This window comes from Toxorhynchites rutilus, chromosome 3, assembly GCF_029784135.1.
Source record: "Toxorhynchites rutilus septentrionalis strain SRP chromosome 3, ASM2978413v1, whole genome shotgun sequence".
NCBI classification, from domain to species: Eukaryota; Metazoa; Arthropoda; class Insecta; order Diptera; family Culicidae; genus Toxorhynchites; species Toxorhynchites rutilus.
In genome coordinates this window covers 215600077-215617881 of record NC_073746.1, presented here as the reverse complement: position 1 = coordinate 215617881, position 17805 = coordinate 215600077, and the positions used below count along the sequence as shown (strand labels likewise).

At 40.8% G+C, this 17805-nt stretch overlaps 1 protein-coding gene across 2 annotated transcripts in view; it reads right to left on the bottom strand.

Moving 5' to 3' along the window:
- LOC129779951 (uncharacterized) overlaps positions 1-17805 on the bottom strand; it is a 177638-nt gene that overhangs the window by 78484 nt on the left and 81349 nt on the right. For both annotated transcript variants that reach the window (XR_008743807.1, XM_055787746.1), the window contains exon 2: positions 12144-12340. Coding sequence is in view for 1 of the 2 variants with exons in the window: in XM_055787746.1 (XP_055643721.1) it covers positions 12144-12244 (101 nt within the window). In the remaining variant the exon portion in view is untranslated. The remainder of the gene's footprint in view (positions 1-12143; positions 12341-17805) is intronic.

Below are 17805 nucleotides of genomic sequence, written 5' to 3'. Positions count from 1 at the left end.
CAAAGGAATAATTCACGAGCATGCAGTGGCGTCAGCTAAGTTTTATTTCTTTCGTATACATACAGTATATAAATTGTTTCGTTGCATAATTGTTTAATCTTTTATTTCTTCAATTCTCCAATTTAATTTCTTAATTCCGTATTTTTTTTCTTGAATGTGTTTATCATTTCCTCATTAACTCTTTAATCTTGAATACTTCAATTCTTCATTTCTTTAATTATAATTCATCAATTCCGTCCAGCCATCGCTAACAGAATATATCGCCAGTTCGATTCATTTGGAGGGAGTTCTCTCGGTTACCTTCTCAGGTTTCCCAAATATAACTCTCCGCCATCGCAACTAGAGTTCAACAAAGAAAACTCGCGGTGATCAGCGATATAAATTTTCGGTCTGGGGTTCTCTCGGTTACCTTCTCAGGTTTCCTAAACATATCTCTCCTATGTCGCGATTGGGTTTTGATGAAAACTACGTGTCATAAATAATAGATGCAAACGGAGCCAGAGCAATAAACTTTCCTTCTCAGGAAAAAAATACAAAAATCTAAAAATGTACAAACCTAAAGATACAAAAATCTTAAAATTTAAAAACCCAAAAAATCTAAAAGAATAAAAATCTGAAAATCCAAAAATTTAAATATTTACAAAGCTATAAATCAAGAAATCTGAAAATCTAAAAATATAAAAATATAAAAATCTAAATATCTAAAAAATCTAAAAATTTTAAATCTAAAAATCCAAAAATAAATTACAAAAAAAATTTGTTAAAATGCTACTTTGCAGCATTGTGTACGCACTTCTAAATATCTAAATGTCTAAATAATCATTTGGAGAAAATTGAACATGACAGGTAGTTTGTGTGTAGACATGTGACATCATTGTAATGTACGTTGTAATTTTGTAATTCTTCCTTCTCTAATTTTTTAATTGTTTAATTATTCATTCTTCAATTATTCAATACTTTAACTCTCCTGTACTTTAGAGTTTTTATGTGTTATGACCTTCTCAGGTCAAGAAACATATCTATGTACTACGAACAATGAATAACGAAATGCATGACCGGTACGATAACAATGTATATTTTCTTCTAATCTCATTTCGTCGAATAGTTGAGATTTCACGTTTTTAGAACCACATCACTTACCACAGTGAATCCTGATTTTTCTTAACCATTCCCACTAACAAATATCCCTTCCATGATAAACGCTAGGGAACCACGCTATAGAGGCGACCCTTCTGGCCTTCGGGCGGCGAATATCATACTAACATTCCTTCCCTTCCCCTGGTGACTGTAAGGACGTGGCCGGCGTCGTTATTGACCATTCAAAGCTCGAATCACCGAAAATTGCACAACGAGAATGATTTGCTAGTCCCAAGCGTCATTCTGTGTGTTATTTGTGCAATTTGGTTGGTTCAGGTCAATCACGGAGAGCAACTACGAATTGTACAGTCTACCCAAGCTCAAGCTCATATACTGATGACATTTAATGGTTGAAATGAATCTTAATACACCCAGATTTTTTTTACGCAGGGGATACGTACCTCGTAAAAAAACCGCGTTAATTTCAAAAATCGCGTAAAAAAATTGTAACGGGTTGTATCTAGGACACAACCATAGTTTTCGACGTAGAAATACCGAATTATATTGTTCAATCCACTTGTTTATCACTTCGGATATTATTTTAGAATGCATCGAAATTTTTGTAATATCTTTCCAGCTATTTAATTTTTTATTACTTCCGTAGACTCGAAAGCTATCGGCACATCTCGTTTATTTGGTTCAATTCGCATCAGACTTTCTCCTTCCCACTCAGATATCGATCACAAACTATGAACCCTATTGCTCCTATATTCCGCTTGAGATGTGATCGAACCCCACAACATGCAACAGTAAGGTTACCCTGCTGGAATTTGAAAGCATACTTTCATAAAATATACGTTTATCTAAATAAATGCAGTGTATGCGCACTGGAACAAAAAAATCTAGTCTGCTACTTTTCTTTATCGTAGCACACCTCGATACAGAGGGCTTCCTCTCCTTGTATTGAGCTGTGTGTGTATGTGTGTGAAATCAGTTGTGTTATGCTAGTTCACTCGCATCTGTGTTTTCATTCTATTCTATTTTTGGTTTCCGCCTCTAGCCCTGAGAAGGGCCCATGTGGAAAGAAACTCTATTCCATACTCCTCCTTCACCCGACAAGAAAACCTCCTCTCCCGCTCGACGCTCTACGGCAATCATGGGGCTTCGATCACCACCAAACGAGAAGTGGTGTGGCTTCAAATAGCGGATGGCTTATTTAAACAAAATATGTTGAAAAAGGGGAGGAACGAATGTGTCAGTTGCTCGTTATTGACAGCTCTGTTCGGTAATGCACACAAATCGGCAGAACAGATGTTTGGGAAAATGAGAATGCTCCCAGTTTTCATTAATTTAAACTGTATAGGCATTAGTGGATTGTACTGTATAGTATATCAAACGAATCTTAGAGAATTTCCGATTCCATTGGTGTGCAAAGTATCAGAATTTGTTCGCTGTGAAAATAGTTATTAACATTAACTTTATTTCAGAAAAACGTGACCTGTATTTTGATCTGGCCCCCTCCCTGAAAGACGTAGTTCTACGTCAAAAAAACCGCGTTAATTCGAAAATCCGCGTAAAAAAACCACGTTAATTGGAAAATACACGTAAAAAACCATGTCATCTAATGATAGATATCAAATGTGACTATCTTTACGTAGAACGGAAGTAAAAAGTTGAGTGTTACTCGCTTCCGAAAACCCGTAGTTTTTTCCTGCAATTTCGTTGGCTACTGGTAGCTATAGTTCGGTTTTCCTCACGAATGAGGTCATCTGCTGTTGCTAGAAGATGCCGATTAACGTGCAGTACTATTGGACCGTCCATAGCTAAGTAGACAGGGAAATCCATTCACGAATCGCTGCCCATAAAACCCCACCCCGTTGTACAGCCCGGTGAGCAACCCATTACCTAACACCTAAAATCAACGTAAGAATCGTGATAAGGTGCGGCACTAATTTCCTTCATAAGCGCTAAGCTCCGTTACAAGCACTCATTACCGTAATATGTTCTGAGGGAACATAAGAGAAAAATGTTAGCGCGTTAATTGGAAAATCCTCGTAAAAAAACCGCGTAAAAAAACCTGGGTGTAGAAATAAAATGAATAATTACGACCGAATTATGCTTTTAAGTGCGAAGAATTAACAAATATCATCACTTTTGTGGCTCTGAGCTCTAATGGAGGTGTCGCATGAGCTGATTTAGCTTTACGTAAGTTCGTCAATAATAGCCGATAAACCCGATAAACTAAAAAATTAGAATAGAAAAGGGCGTAAATTTACTCTGACAAGATTTCGTTTTCCCTTGCGTCTGGTTTTTTGTTGTGTCCATCCTTTATATCCCACCCTTTTTTTACTCCATTGTAACTGAGCTCCTACCAGTTATTTAGATAAGAAACTGGAATTTGCCAATAAATCGCTCTAAAAGTGCATGAAATCCTCATCATAATGTATTATTGTCTTGTTTTGAAATCCAGCAGAAAATTTCAACTAAGAAAACTAAAGTTTCGAAAATGTCGACTTTTGTGCCTGGAAAATCCGCACAAAAAATGGCATAAAAAATCGTACAAAATTTTAGCTTTAAAAAATCGTGTTCGGTACGTATCGGGAAGATGTAAATTTTAAAAAAACTTTTTTTATACTGTGGATGGGAACCGCATAAAAAAAGTTTCTTTAGGGAAACATCCCAAATTCTAATGATGCCATTCGTGATAAACATTCGATTTCCTTTTTTCACTTCAATAAGCGGCCTACTCACTTGCGCAGATCATAAAATCAACTTTTTGTTTCTTTCAATAAGCTCTTACTGACACCGTAAAACTAATGAGTTGAAGTGTTAACGTAGCAAAGGTTTATTGGCAAAAGAGATAGATTATAATTTCAGGGAGACTTATATAGCTACTGGTGTAACGCAAAGCCTACTATTGCATCTCAAATGAATATCATCTCCAAGTGATTGCTTCGGTTTGCTTTTCAACACCCCCTCTCAAACCAAGCGTGTGACGATGCTTTTTGAAGCTCTCTGCCGGAAGACCCTTGGTGAGAATGTCGGTGACCTGATTTTCAGTTGGAATGTACCGCAGCTCGATTTCTTGATTTTCGATGCGCTCTCGTACAAAATTGTACCGAATGTCGATGTGCTTGAGACGTTTCTGGTCCCTTGGTTCATTCGCAATCTGGATGCAGGATTGTTTGTCCTCATAGATGATGAAAGGTGATTTCAGGACAACTCCAAACTCCGTTGCGAGGTTACGAAGCCAAATTGCCTCGCATGCTGCTTGACTTAGCGCCACATATTCCGCCTCGGTTGAGGATAGTGACACTGTTGCTTGCTTGCGGGTAACCCATGTTACCGTGTTACCGAACATTTTGAGGCAGAATCCGGATGTAGACCTTCTATCGTTGACATCGCTGCCCCAATCTGCGTCCGCGAATCCAAATAGCGGACTGCTCTTCTCATTACGATGATAGACAAGAGAGAAATCCTTCGTCTCTTGAAGGTAGCGCAAAACTCGTTTGAGGGCCTTCCAATGTTCTTCCGTTGGTGCGTTCTGGTACCGGTTGAGGAGATTTACCGTGGCACAGATATCTGGACGAGTCGCCAGCATGAGATACGTAAGACATCCCGTCAGCTCACGATAGGGACACTTGAACGATTCCTGGCCATCGCGAAGCTGCTCCAGTTTCGCATTTGGCTCCAGTGGCGTTGAAGATGGTTTGCACGACTCCATGCCAAACCGCTTTAAAAGATCGAGGACATATTTAGTTTGATTGATATTCATCGTACCTTCTTTGCTGTTGTTCTCGATTCGCAGGCCCAAGAAGTAGTTCAGATCTTGAAGATCCGTCATGTCAAACTCGTCAGACAGCATCCGCTTGACTCGAATTAGCTCCTCCAACGAAGTGGACGCAAGAATAATATCGTCCACGTACAGGACGACGTAAATCTGAAACTTCCTTCCCGTTTGCGTGTAGAGGCAGCTATCATACTTCGACCGTTGAAACAAAAGCTTCTCCATAAACTTGTTGAACCGCTCATTCCAGCTCCTTGGTGCCTGCTTCAACCCATACAGCGATTTGTTGAGCTTGCAGACTTTTGTTTTTTTCCCCCTCTCAAATCCTGGGGGTTGCCGCATGTAGACCGTCTCCGACAGCGTTCCATTCAAAAAGGACCGCACGTACATTTGATGAATATGCATACCCCGCTGAACAGCGACAGACAGCAACGTTCGAACTACTGGCGCATATGTTTCCTGGTAATCCCGTTCGTGCCGTTAGGAACACCCCTTTGCAACCAACCGTGCCTTGTACTTGTTCACCGTATCATCGTCGTTGTACTTGATCTTGAAGACCCATTTGCATGGCAAAGCACGACAGCCATCGGGAAGGTCAACCAGCTCCCAAGTGTTATTCTTCTCTAGTGACTTCAATCCATCGATGATTGCCAGTTTCCACTCCGGCCAATCGTCTCGCTTCTTCGCCTCGTCGATGGTATCCGGGTATCCGGGAGATTTTGACAATAAGTTTCCGCATTCAGGGCAAACGCTCCGAGCAGATGATAGTCCGCTAATTTTTCTGGCTGTTTCCGATTCCTATCACTGCGCCGCAATGATTTGGCTTCATCTTCTTTTTCTGATTCTTGTTCTTCGTCAATGTGTGTTTCGTCCTTATCAAACACCAGATGGTCCGACGTGTAGACTGGAGACTTATATAGCTACTGGTGTAACACAAAGCCTACTATTGCATCTCAAATGAATATCATCTCCAAGTGGTTGCTTCGGTTTGCTTCTCAACAAAAACAAATAAAAAAAAACTTTAGAATGGGAATTAGCTGGCACTGTCCCTATGTAGAGCGATGAAATACATATCAAAGATAGAAAAAAAAAAATAAAGTGACCGATGTCTTAATTTTTTCAAATGCCGCACAAAAAAGTCGCACAAAAAAATTCGCATAGAAAACCGCACAAAAACAGGTTTTACTGTACAGAAAAAATCCAGTTCCATACTTGTACTCCTAGTACATATATCAGAAAGCTCAAAAATATAATGGTTCTAAAGTTGAGAAGCTGTTTCCTTTTTTTTTTTTTTATAAATTCGTTTATTTTTACAGGCTCAGTTACATAAGTTTAAAGGAGCCGAAATCTTAAATATATTTTTAACACTATATATATATGAACAATTTTCTTAAATCTATGGTTAGTAATGTGGGAAACCGATTACTCGCGGTGAACTCGAGATTAGAAGGGGGACATATTTTTCTCAGGAAAATAATGGGGTATAAGGAAATTATTACAATGTTGATAATCACACACACTCAATTCTTAAATCTATTCGTACATCTATTGTGAATTTACATTTCATTCTCCTGTTTATAGCAAGCGGACCAATTACTCATAAAGGAAGTAATGGAGGGTATAAGGATATAAGGATAATCACACACGAACATCGATAGATTTAAGGAAAACATATATTTGGGACATGTAATCAAGGTCTAACCGAGCCAACACATCTCTCACCGGCACATTGGGCTGCCTTCCTCTAGCCCGAAGGGAGTTCTCTAAATTCGATCTGGCAACAAGATACACCTCACACGACCAAACAACGTGTTCGATGTCGTGGTAGCCTCGGCCACAAACGCAGATATTGCTGCCGGCCAGATTGAAACGAAAGAGTAGCGCGTCTAACGAACAGTGATTGGACATGAGTCGGGAGAAGGTGCGAATAAAGTCCCGACTCAAGTCCAGACTTTTGAACCATGGTTTGAGGCTAACCTTAGGGATAATCGAGTGGAGCCACCGGCCCAATTCACCTTCGTTCCATTTGCGTTGCCAGTTAGCGATGGTATTTTTACGGACTAAAGAGTAAAATTCATTGAAGGCGATTTGACGCTGATAAATATCGCCTTCAATCGCACCTACCTTTGCTAATGAGTCAGCCCTCTCATTACCCGGAATTGAGCAATGAGAAGGGACCCACACAAAGGTATTGACATAACAGCGTCTGGATAAAGCACTCAAATTTTCTCGTATTCTCTCAAGGAAGTACGGCGAGTGCTTTTCCGGCCTCACTGAACGGATAGCTTCGACGGAGCTAAGACTATCCGTTACAATGTAATAGTGTACAACAGGTCGTGAGGCGACGCTGTCCTGCGCCCAGTGTATCGCTGCCAATTCAGCAATATACACTGAGCAAGGAAACTGAAGACTGTGGGAGGTGCTGAAAATTTTGTTGAACACTCCAAATCCTGTGAACTCGTTTATAGTGGACCCATCAGTAAAGTACATATTATCACAATTGATACCCCCATACTTTGCATCGAAGATCGTTGGAGCGATCCTCGATCGTTGATAATCTGAATATTCATGGATATCTTGCTTCATGGACAGATCAAAATGTACAGAGGAATTGATGTAGTCAGGAAAACAAACACGGTTGGGAATATACGAAGAAGGATCAACCTGCATGGAGATGAATTCATGATATGAAGTCATGAATCCAGAATGAAAATTTAGCCCGATTAGCTGCTCAAAATTTCCGATCACCAATGGGTTCATAACCTTACACCGGATGAGGAACCGAAGAGATAATAAATTGAAGCGATCTTTTAGTGGGAGTACGCCTGCCAAAACCTCGAGGCTCATGGTATGCGTTGAGGGCATACATCCCAACGCAATACGGAGACAAAGATACTGAATTCGCTCGAGTTTAATGAGGTGTGTTTTGGCAGCTGATTGAAAGCAGAAATTGCCCCCCAAGTACATTTGGAGTCGAACCAGACCCCAAGATACTTGAATTACATAGCATGAGTGATCGGTTTACCCAAAAGTTGAAGCTTTGGTTTTGCTGGTCTATGCTTCCTAGAAAAAACCACCATCTCTGTTTTCTCTGTGGAGAATTCGATCCCCAGCCCAATGGCCCAGGTTGAAAAATTGTTCAAAGTATCTTGTAAGGGTCCTTGCAGGTCGGATTCGTTTGATCCTACGACAGACACCACTCCATCATCTGCAAGTTGTCTTAGGCTGCAATTTTGTGTAAGGCAATTGTCGATGTCGCTTACATAGAAGTTGTACAAAAGGGGGCTTAAACATGAGCCCTGGGGGAGGCCCATGTAAGAGACCCGACTTACTGCCGAATCTCCGTGAGAAAAGTTCAAATGCTTCTCACAAAGCAAGTTATATAACATATTATTCAATAGAGGCGGAAGACCCCGAGAGTGTAATTTGTCTGACAAAACCTCTATTGAAACAGAATCAAAGGCCCCCTTTATGTCCAAGAATACTGAAGCCATTTGTTTTTTTCCGGCGTAAGCCATTTGAATTTCTGAAGAAAGCAACGCAAGACAATCATTCGTCCCCTTGCCCCTGCGGAACCCATATTGTGTATCTGAGAGTAGGCCATTCGTTTCAACCCATCGATCGAGGCGAAACAAGATCATTTTCTCCAACAATTTCCGTATACAAGACAGCATTGCTATTGGGCGGTACGAATTGAAGTCGGACGCGGGTTTTCCGGGTTTTTGAATAGCTATAATTCTCACTTGTCTCCAATCATCTGGAACAATATTATGCTCCAGAAACCGATTGAATAAATTCAACAAGCGATGTTTCGCCACATCAGGGAGGTTTTTCAGCAAGTTGAACTTAATTCTATCCGATCCCGGAGCAGAATTGTTACATGAAAGGAGAGCAAGAGAGAATTCTACCATCGAAAACTCGGAATCAAGATCGCACCTATCTTGTGGTATATCTCGAACAATTTTTTGCACAGGAGCGGAATCAGGACAAACCTTCCGTGCAAAATTAAAAATCCATCGATGTGAATATTCTTCGCTTTCATTCGTTGAAGAGCGATTTCTCATGTTTCGAGCCACTTTCCATAATTTTTTCATTGACGTTTCTCGTGACAAACCTCCCACGAAATTTCGCCAATAAGCACGTTTTTTCCCTTTGATTAAGTTTTTAAATTGATCTTCAAGGGCTAAATACGTTTGAAAATTTTCAGGGGTTCCACGTTTCCGAAAAGCTTTAAATGCATTCGATTTTTCTACATAAAGCTTGGAACATTGGCTATCCCACCATAGATTGGGAGGCCTTCGGGAAATGGTGGAACCTGGGATGGGTTTCGTTTGAGCGCGAACCGCGCTGTCATAGATCAAACGAGAAAGGAAGTTATACTCCTCCAATGGAGGTAAACCATCTCTGGAATTGATGGCTAGAGCAATCGCGTCCGCATATTTTTTCCAGTCAATGTGTCTTGTGAGGTCATATGCCATGTTTATAGATTCAGAAGAATTCGACCCAATGGTGATGGAAATTTTGATTGGCAAGTGATCACTACCGTTGGGGTCCTGGATTACATTCCACTTGCAATCTAACGATAGTGAATTCGAGCAAAGCGAGAGGTCAAGAGCACTTGGGTTAGCAGGAGGTTTAGGTACACGTGTTGTTTCCCCAGTGTTCAAAAGTGTCATATTGAAGCTGTTACAAAGATCATATATCAACAGTGAACGATTGTCGTCGTACTGTTCCCCCCAGGCAGTTCCGTGAGAGTTGAAGTCTCCCAAGATCAATCGTGGCTCAGGAAGGAGTGAGCACATGTCAACAAGTTGCTTGCGGCTAACCGCAGCTCTCGGAGGCCAATACAAGCTGACAATACAGAGGTCTTTTCCTCTGATGTTTGCATGACAAGCAACAGCTTCAATCCCTCCAATAGGTGGAAGGTCAATTCGAAAAAATGAGTGGCACTTATTGATTCCCAATAGCACCCCTCCGTATCTGTCATCACGGTCCAAGCGTATAATATTAAAATCGTGGAAAGAGAGATCATCTCGCGAAGAAAGCCAAGTTTCGGACAGAGCAAAAACATCACAATTGAACTTATGAATTAAAAATTTGAATGTATCCAATTTAGGGATAAGACTACGACAATTCCACTGTAAAACAGAGATATCTCCGACCTCTCTATTAGAATTAGACATCAAGAGAGATAATCATTGCAAGGAGGGGCCATGTTTGCATCAATTGTTGCAAAATTGTCTTTAATACTGGAAGCATTGATATGACAATGGTTCTGATGGAGTCGGAAACATTAAAGCATGTGAAGATTTGAGCCACAAGGTCAGTCAACTTTATAAATCCCGATTGGGAAGTTGAACTTGACGGTAAAATAGGGACAGTTGGGGTTTTTGATGTTCCTTCGAGTGCTGGGTCGTTCGAAGGTGAATTATTCCCACGGAAGCCAGGAGGAACCTGATTTTGCTTGTCCGCTGCACTCGATTTTTTAGGCATGCTAACAGAGGGTATAACCGGAGGGGCTTGTACTTGAACTTTGGGAGTGGTCACATTTTTGCGCCGGGGATTCCCTTGGAAGATGTACGGTGTGCCCTCGTTAGCTGTATCCGCTTCCATTTCGTCAACTGGCAGCGAAGCGAAGTCATTGTTTGCGGTTAAAGGTTGTTGCTGTTGGGCCAATGGAGAAGCGCCCTTTAAAATTTCCGCAAAAGTGCGCTTCGAGCGTTCCTTTAAAGAGCGCTTCTGCTTCTCCCAGCGACTCTTGTAAGTTTCACAAGCCGAGAGCACGTGCGGAGTTCCTCCGCAATATGGACACTTTTGCTCAATCGCACTGCAGGATTTGTCCACATGTTGCTCTCCGCAAGTGGCACAGCGCTCCTTGTTGGCGCAGTAAGCTGCTGTGTGACCAACTGACTTGCATTTCAGGCAAGTCATGGGCTTTGGCACGAAGAGTCGCAGCGGTAGCCTCAATTTGTCCACCATAACGTAGTCAGGGAGGGCGGAGCCAGCAAAAGTGACTCTAAACGAGTCGGACGGCGTAAATTTCGATTCTTTCCCTTCCTGGGAGACTTTGCCGAGTTGTCGGCATTCTAAGATTTTAACCTTAATCAAAGGCAGCTTTTTAAATCTGCCATCTCCTTCCATAATTGATTTGCACGTCAGACCCGTTTCGGTTATCACCCCCGAGATTTCTACGTCATGGGAAGGCACGTAGACACGATATTCCAGGGTAAACCTCTGGTCGACGACAATACCGTTTGCGTCTTTCCGATCAGCTACGACAACACGCAGTTTGGTCGGTCTAACCTTCGAAATTTCTGTCACGGAGGAGTATCTTGCCAGATCTTTCATGATCTGAATAACATTAAGTGCTTTTCCGTTTGGCTTAGGCCTGAAGAAAACAACCCACGGACCAGTTCCAGGTGCATCTTCAGGATAGACCTTGACACGTGGAGAGAAGACTACAGGACGAGAAGGAGATGACGAGGATTGAAGAGGATCGGGGACAACAGGATGGGGAGGCGAAATCTGAGCTGTTGTAGGAGCGAGGGGGGTTGGAGAGGAGGTATTTGCAGGTTTTTTAGAGGGGGGCTTGCTAGAGTTAGCAGACTCGTCCCCGGACGAAACATCCTCTGATGTAGGAACGCGTTTAAGTGTCTTCGCTGTTCCTTTATTAGAACTTTTTTCAACCAGAGGGGAGTCATCATCAGAGATCTCCATATCTGGAGATCCTCCCCCTCCTTCTGCCATTCACAATGCACCCCAGTGCTGATGAACTGGCAACCGCTGCTTGCTTCTCAATCGGAGCGCTTGAGCGCTCGGCACTATCACACACCACTAAGAAGTGATGCTCTCCTTCACACTGCTGTAAGTTAGCAGTGAATCGCGCTGGTATTGTGTGCGTGCAACTGACCACCGATGTCCGACTTCGACTGCGATGGCGACAAATCGGCGATAACTGAAAGCCGGCTGGCCTTGCCAGGCTTTGACGATTCAGCCTTTCTCACCAATTCCGAGTTCACACTGCGTTCCACGATATCTCGAACAATTCGAAAACGCGCGAAAAAAGCACACCCGGGCGACAAAAAAAAATAATAACAGCCAACGGTAACCGAAAACAATGCTTCAACGGAGACGCTCACAGCACACGACCGGTTACTCGAAGCTTATGCCGAAGAAATGAAGCTGTATGCATTTGAATCCGGTAATAAAATTGAAATTAAATAAATAATTACAAAAAAACATCTTAGGCAAAAATGTTTCAGCTGAATCCAATAACTACCTGTTCCATTGTTGTTGCATGCCTTCCGTTAACTTTTGGGTGCCCGGTGGAAATTTTCTTCTGTGTCGCGCTGCGTCTTGCGGATTAAGTTGATTGGCCATCTTTCAACCGTGTGATGAAATTTCGCGTGTTGCATCTTCTCGGCATAAATTCTCCATTGTAGGTTATGGTCACACATAAATTCAGATATTTACAAGCTGTAATGATAAAAACAAAATAATGATGAAATGTATGATTTTTTTATTTTTATGTTATTGGTTATAACTTTTTCATTATAGTGCATCCCGACCTGTACTGGTATGTTATGTACTTAATGCTCATAATACAAATGTGGGAGTTGTATTGCAATGAGACTAATAAAATCCATCAAAAACTAATAGCAAACCATGCGAGTAATAATGTTAGAATAGAATGCGAGTGCAATTTTATTACATCAATTTATAGGTACCAGAACATTTGTAATAATTATTCAATTTATTCGAAGAATGAGCGATTGTCTTGGAGCATATTTGTCAATTTGTAACCGGTTGGTTTATATTGGGACCTCGAATATGTTCTCGCTGATTTTTGGGATAATTATTTCATTGAACAATAACCTTTTTTTGTTTTAATGATTAATATCATAGTCTTTGAATTTTCGAAGCGAAAGCGAAACAAACAAATAAGTGCATGTTGTACTTGTTGCTTATAATAACATTAAAACCATGGCAAGAAGTGGAGCCGATCTGGCGTGGAGGTAACATCCATACTTCTCACGCTCAAGATCACGAGTTCAATTCTCACTCCCGACATTCTTCCAAAATGGAAGGTAAAAGTGACGAACCAGCCAGAAGCGTTGAAAGTCACTATAATACAGAAAAAAAAAAAAAAAACCATGGCAAGAAATTTTATTGACCTTATTCTGCGTGTCTTTTCGCACATGGACGTAGACGGATCGGCTTCACACAGGAATGTAGAGCTGAAGCATCAACAGAACCAAACCTTGAGCGAAGGGTTCACTGTACACTGGGAAAGGAATTTTATGCGGCTTGTTTTTTTTTGAATCGCAATTTTCTGTCTTTTTGATTTATTTTGTAGCTTTACAACGCCGAAGAGTGTATCGGAAAGGCAACAACATTATGCTCAAGTTGGGTTGTATCGATCTATACTTAGTTGTGCGTGTTTTCTCCGAGCTATTTAAAGACACTTTAGGAAGCATCAGTTTGCTAGTCAAGGCCGGGATGCTTGCTATTTAAGAGCAAAGCTGTGTGGTTTTTTGGAAATTTGAGATAGGTTCAATGCAGATGTTATAGTTGTGTGTATGAACAATGTTATAGTCACCGCATGATTCACGCTCACTCCCTGATGGAAAAATAATTATCTTTTAATCGTACCCGTATGTGCTCTGGTAACGAAACAAAATTATGAACCGAAATATTTCTAATTCATGTAGCTGTTCTACACGTGATTAATTACATCGCCTCGTTCGCAGTTCACAGCAATTACTAGTGGCGCGAAAAATTCGTCATTCCAACCAACGAATGCTTGTACTCGTACCTCAGTCTCGTAAATTATGTTGATTGATTTAATGATTATCTCAAATGGTATCGCATGAAAAATGGACCACCTCCTGAGCGGACGCTTTTGTGGTCTTGGATCAAGTTTACGTTGAATTCCGAACATCGTTGTTGTACATTTGTACATATTTTGAGAGCTATTATGCCTTTAGCGCTCGGACGCAAATACGTAAAATGAGTCCTGTTACCAGTTATGATGATTAAGCGAGAGAATAAAATGGTACGAGTGGTGCTCGGTGATCAAATGAGTAATCGATGTGATATCAATTCGTATTCATTCAATTAACCATCAACTTTATCATAACACAGAGCTCGTGTTTTCCTAAAACCCGTTTCCAAAAAAAAAACCAAAACTTGTTCAGCGCAATATCCAATTAAATCAAATTACGAATATAACGGATAAAATATTACAAACAATTCAAAAACGAGGATAACAGTTTGTTGGGAATGTGCATAGTGTGCCAATTAGGTTTTGGGACTGGCGGTTCGTATTACCATTACTATCATCGAAAAAAGGTCCACTGTCTAGTTGCACAAGTTTGTCACTATTTATGTTTCATCAGTTCATAGCCAGTCCTGTTTTGATTAATAGAGAAAGTCCAGCGGTTTTAGTGACACGTGATTAAGTCGTCAGTATTTCCAGCGAAATTAACGAAGAATCGTTTACTCAATTGCAACTGTCATTAGCCTTTATCTATCAATTTGAAATTGTAGTAGGAGAAAGAAACAAATATATTTTCTCCAGCACGCCTCGCGACGGACCGCTAAACTAGATATGTGGCACTGTAATTTATGATCATTAGTTTGACTGCACTTCGAATGCAAATTTAAATTGAAACGGTTAAGAAACGACCGCGCCAATGAATCATTCGCTAGAAAAGCGGTGAAAAATAAATATCGGTGTGTCATGTTAATAATCATGGAGAGCATACATAAAATAATGTACAAATATATTGTTATTGTGCTACATCATCGGGAGTACAAAAGAATGACACGGCAGATCAGCGGCGATCTTTACTTTCGTTCAAGCGATCTGCTTGTACAGACCAAGCTGCTTTTGCATCACATTGGCACAATCGTTGAATGTTCGGTTAAATTGAAATTAATGGCATCGTCCAGCAGTATTGATTGATTCGTAATGAACGTTTTATAAATCAGAATGCACTTCAGAAATGCCACATCACATTATTATGATATCTTACTTCTTCAGTGGAAGGGAAGATCATGACAATGATCATTTTACGTTATCGGTCGTAACAGAGTATTCTAACTATGTATACCTAGTACAGCCATAAGTTCTATCAGTCGTTTTATAATTCAGAACTCGAGAACAAATTGAGCTAAGAAGCTAAAATTTTTATTGAAGATATAAAACTATCCAAAATTATCATTTTTGGCTAAATCATTCGTAATAGTTCCCCTCTTAACTTCACGTAGAGTCGCTAACGGTCGAATTAATCGTCAATCATTCACCAAAACTAGCGTTACCAGAAAGCATTCCATTTTCGGCAGAAACCATGCCTTTTCGTGTCTTGAAGCGTCAAATGAGCAAATAAAAACATCCGTCCTCCAACGCTTTAAAATGTTTGTATGTATGGAAGCAGACATCTCTTTTTTTAATTTTTTTGGGATTTCACCAAAAAAAAAACTCCAAACGATGTCAACGGGGACCGATCCAAAGCCGGTCGGGATGCAAGGCTATTTTACATGACCACGCTATCCACATAGCTAATGATGCTGTTGCGTAAATGCGTGATAATATTACACCCCATTACAAAATGAAGTTGGAAAGTGTTTTCTAAGAGTAAAAAGGAGATCCATATCCATCTCGGTCTAGGCCGTGTGTGTGGCAAAGTATGCGAAAAGCTTTAGCGCGTGCTTATTTGCGATGTGTCTCTTATTTCATTCGCTCATATTGATATTAAAGGGTGTGTCACATCAAATTGCATCACGGAAAAAACGCTGTAGAAATTCGCCCAGTAGACCGATCCTTTTGAAAATTTTAGACAGTAAAATAAAAACTATTAAACCACCTTTGGGATTTTCTTTTTATTCATACTTCGAGCCCAAGCCCGTATGCTCGCACCTTCCTTTTTTTGAACAGAAATCCATTTTCTCTTGAAGTCCGCCTCCGATTTGACAACTTTTGGGTTCTTCCGGAGGGCCTGCTTCATAATCGCCCAATATTTCTCTATTGGGCGAAGCTCCGGCGCGTTGGGCGGGTTCATTTCCTTTGGCACGAAGGTGACCCGTTGGCTTCGTACCACTCCAACACGTCCTTTGAATAGTGGCACGAAGCGAGATCCGGCCAGAAGATGGTCGGGCCCTCGTGCTGCTTCAATAGTGGTAGTAAGCGCTTCTGTAGGCACTCCTTAAGGTAAACCTGCCCGTTAACCGTGCCGGTTATCACGAAGGGGGAGCTCCGCTTTCCGCAAGAGCAGATCGCTTGCCACACCATGTACTTTTTGGCAAACTTGGATAGTTTCTGCTGGCGAATCTCCTCCGGAACGCTGAATTTGTCCTCTGCGGAGAAGAACAACAGGCCCGGCAGCTGACGAAAGTCCGCTTTGACGTAGGTTTCGTCGTCCATTACCAGGCATTGCGGCTTCGTCAGCATTTCGGTGTACAGCTTCCGGGCTCGCGTCCTCCCCACCATGTTTTGCCTTTCGTCGCGATTAGGAGTCTTCTGAACCTTGTATGCACGCAGACCCTCCCGCTGCTTGGTCCGCTGGACGAATGAACTTGACAAATTCAGCTTATTGGCGGCATCCCGGACCGAACTTCTCGGATCACGTCTAAACTGCTTAACTACGCGCTTGTGATCTTTTTCACTGACGGAGCATCCATTTTTGCCGTTCTTCACCTTCCGGTCGATGGTTAGGTTCTCGAAGTATCGTTTTAGTACTCTGCTGACCGTGGATTGGACGATTCCCAGCATCTTACCGATGTCCCGATGTGACAACTCCGGATTCTCGAAATGAGTGCGCAGGATTAATTCACGACGCTCTTTTTCGTTCGACGACATTTTTCCAAATTTACGAAAAATTGACAGTGAAGCATGGCCAACGTGATCTATACACTCTTATCTGATTATGAGCGAAAGCTGAAGATATAATTCCTAAAAAATAAATTTCTACAGCGTTTTTTCCGTGATGCAATTTGATGTGACACACCCTTTATATTGCTATACCATATATTATATATTAACTGTTTCATCGTTGACGCTAGGTGCAATACATTTGACGGTAGGTGCGTATACAACACAACTGCTTATCAGTATTTGTTTGTCATGACATTTTCGGTTATTTTTAGGCTCATTTAATGTGATAAATTGTGATAACAAAACATGTGCTAAAAATGAATTTTGGGTGTAATAATGAGAATAAGACAATGGAAAAAAATCACAACACCATACCTATCCAATAGAAAACAAGCAGCTTTATGATTTCATTTGAATTTCACCTCAAAATATCATTAAAGTATTTTTAACTGTTCTTTGTTTATTCCCCATAAACTTCATATTCAATTTAATCAATGATGATATATTTTCTGTTTACCGATCGACATATACTTCGTTTACCATTCCATCCAGATATTCATTTATCATTTTCTGTTAGTCAGTTGAGCTTCAAGTCAAAGGTTAATTTTGTTTTTTGCTCGGATCAAACTAGTCAAAATGTCGCAACATTTGACTGCTATTTACAATCGGATTTATTATCGCAAGAAGCGCATTTGCGTAAGTGGAACAAAAAATACTGTACTAACTGTTACAGAACGTGTCAAGTGGCACAAAAGACGGAAGCTAGGAGAAACAATTCCATTGACGTCTGAAGCTGCTGACTCATCATCCACCGTGCTACACTTGGATGTTCAAGCGGGAAATACGAATATTCTGAACAATGAAGTTGCGAATGATACATCGTACCACTTCCATTGTAACAATCCGTTTGAGCGATATCAGTACATATAACAAACAACCCTTTTCAGGGCCACCATTTGCAGTTTGAAAATAGCTAAACTAACAGATTACTGAACAATTAAAAAATTACAGTAAAATCCTTTTATTATGATTCCGCTTATACTGACCTACCGCCTATTATTACGTA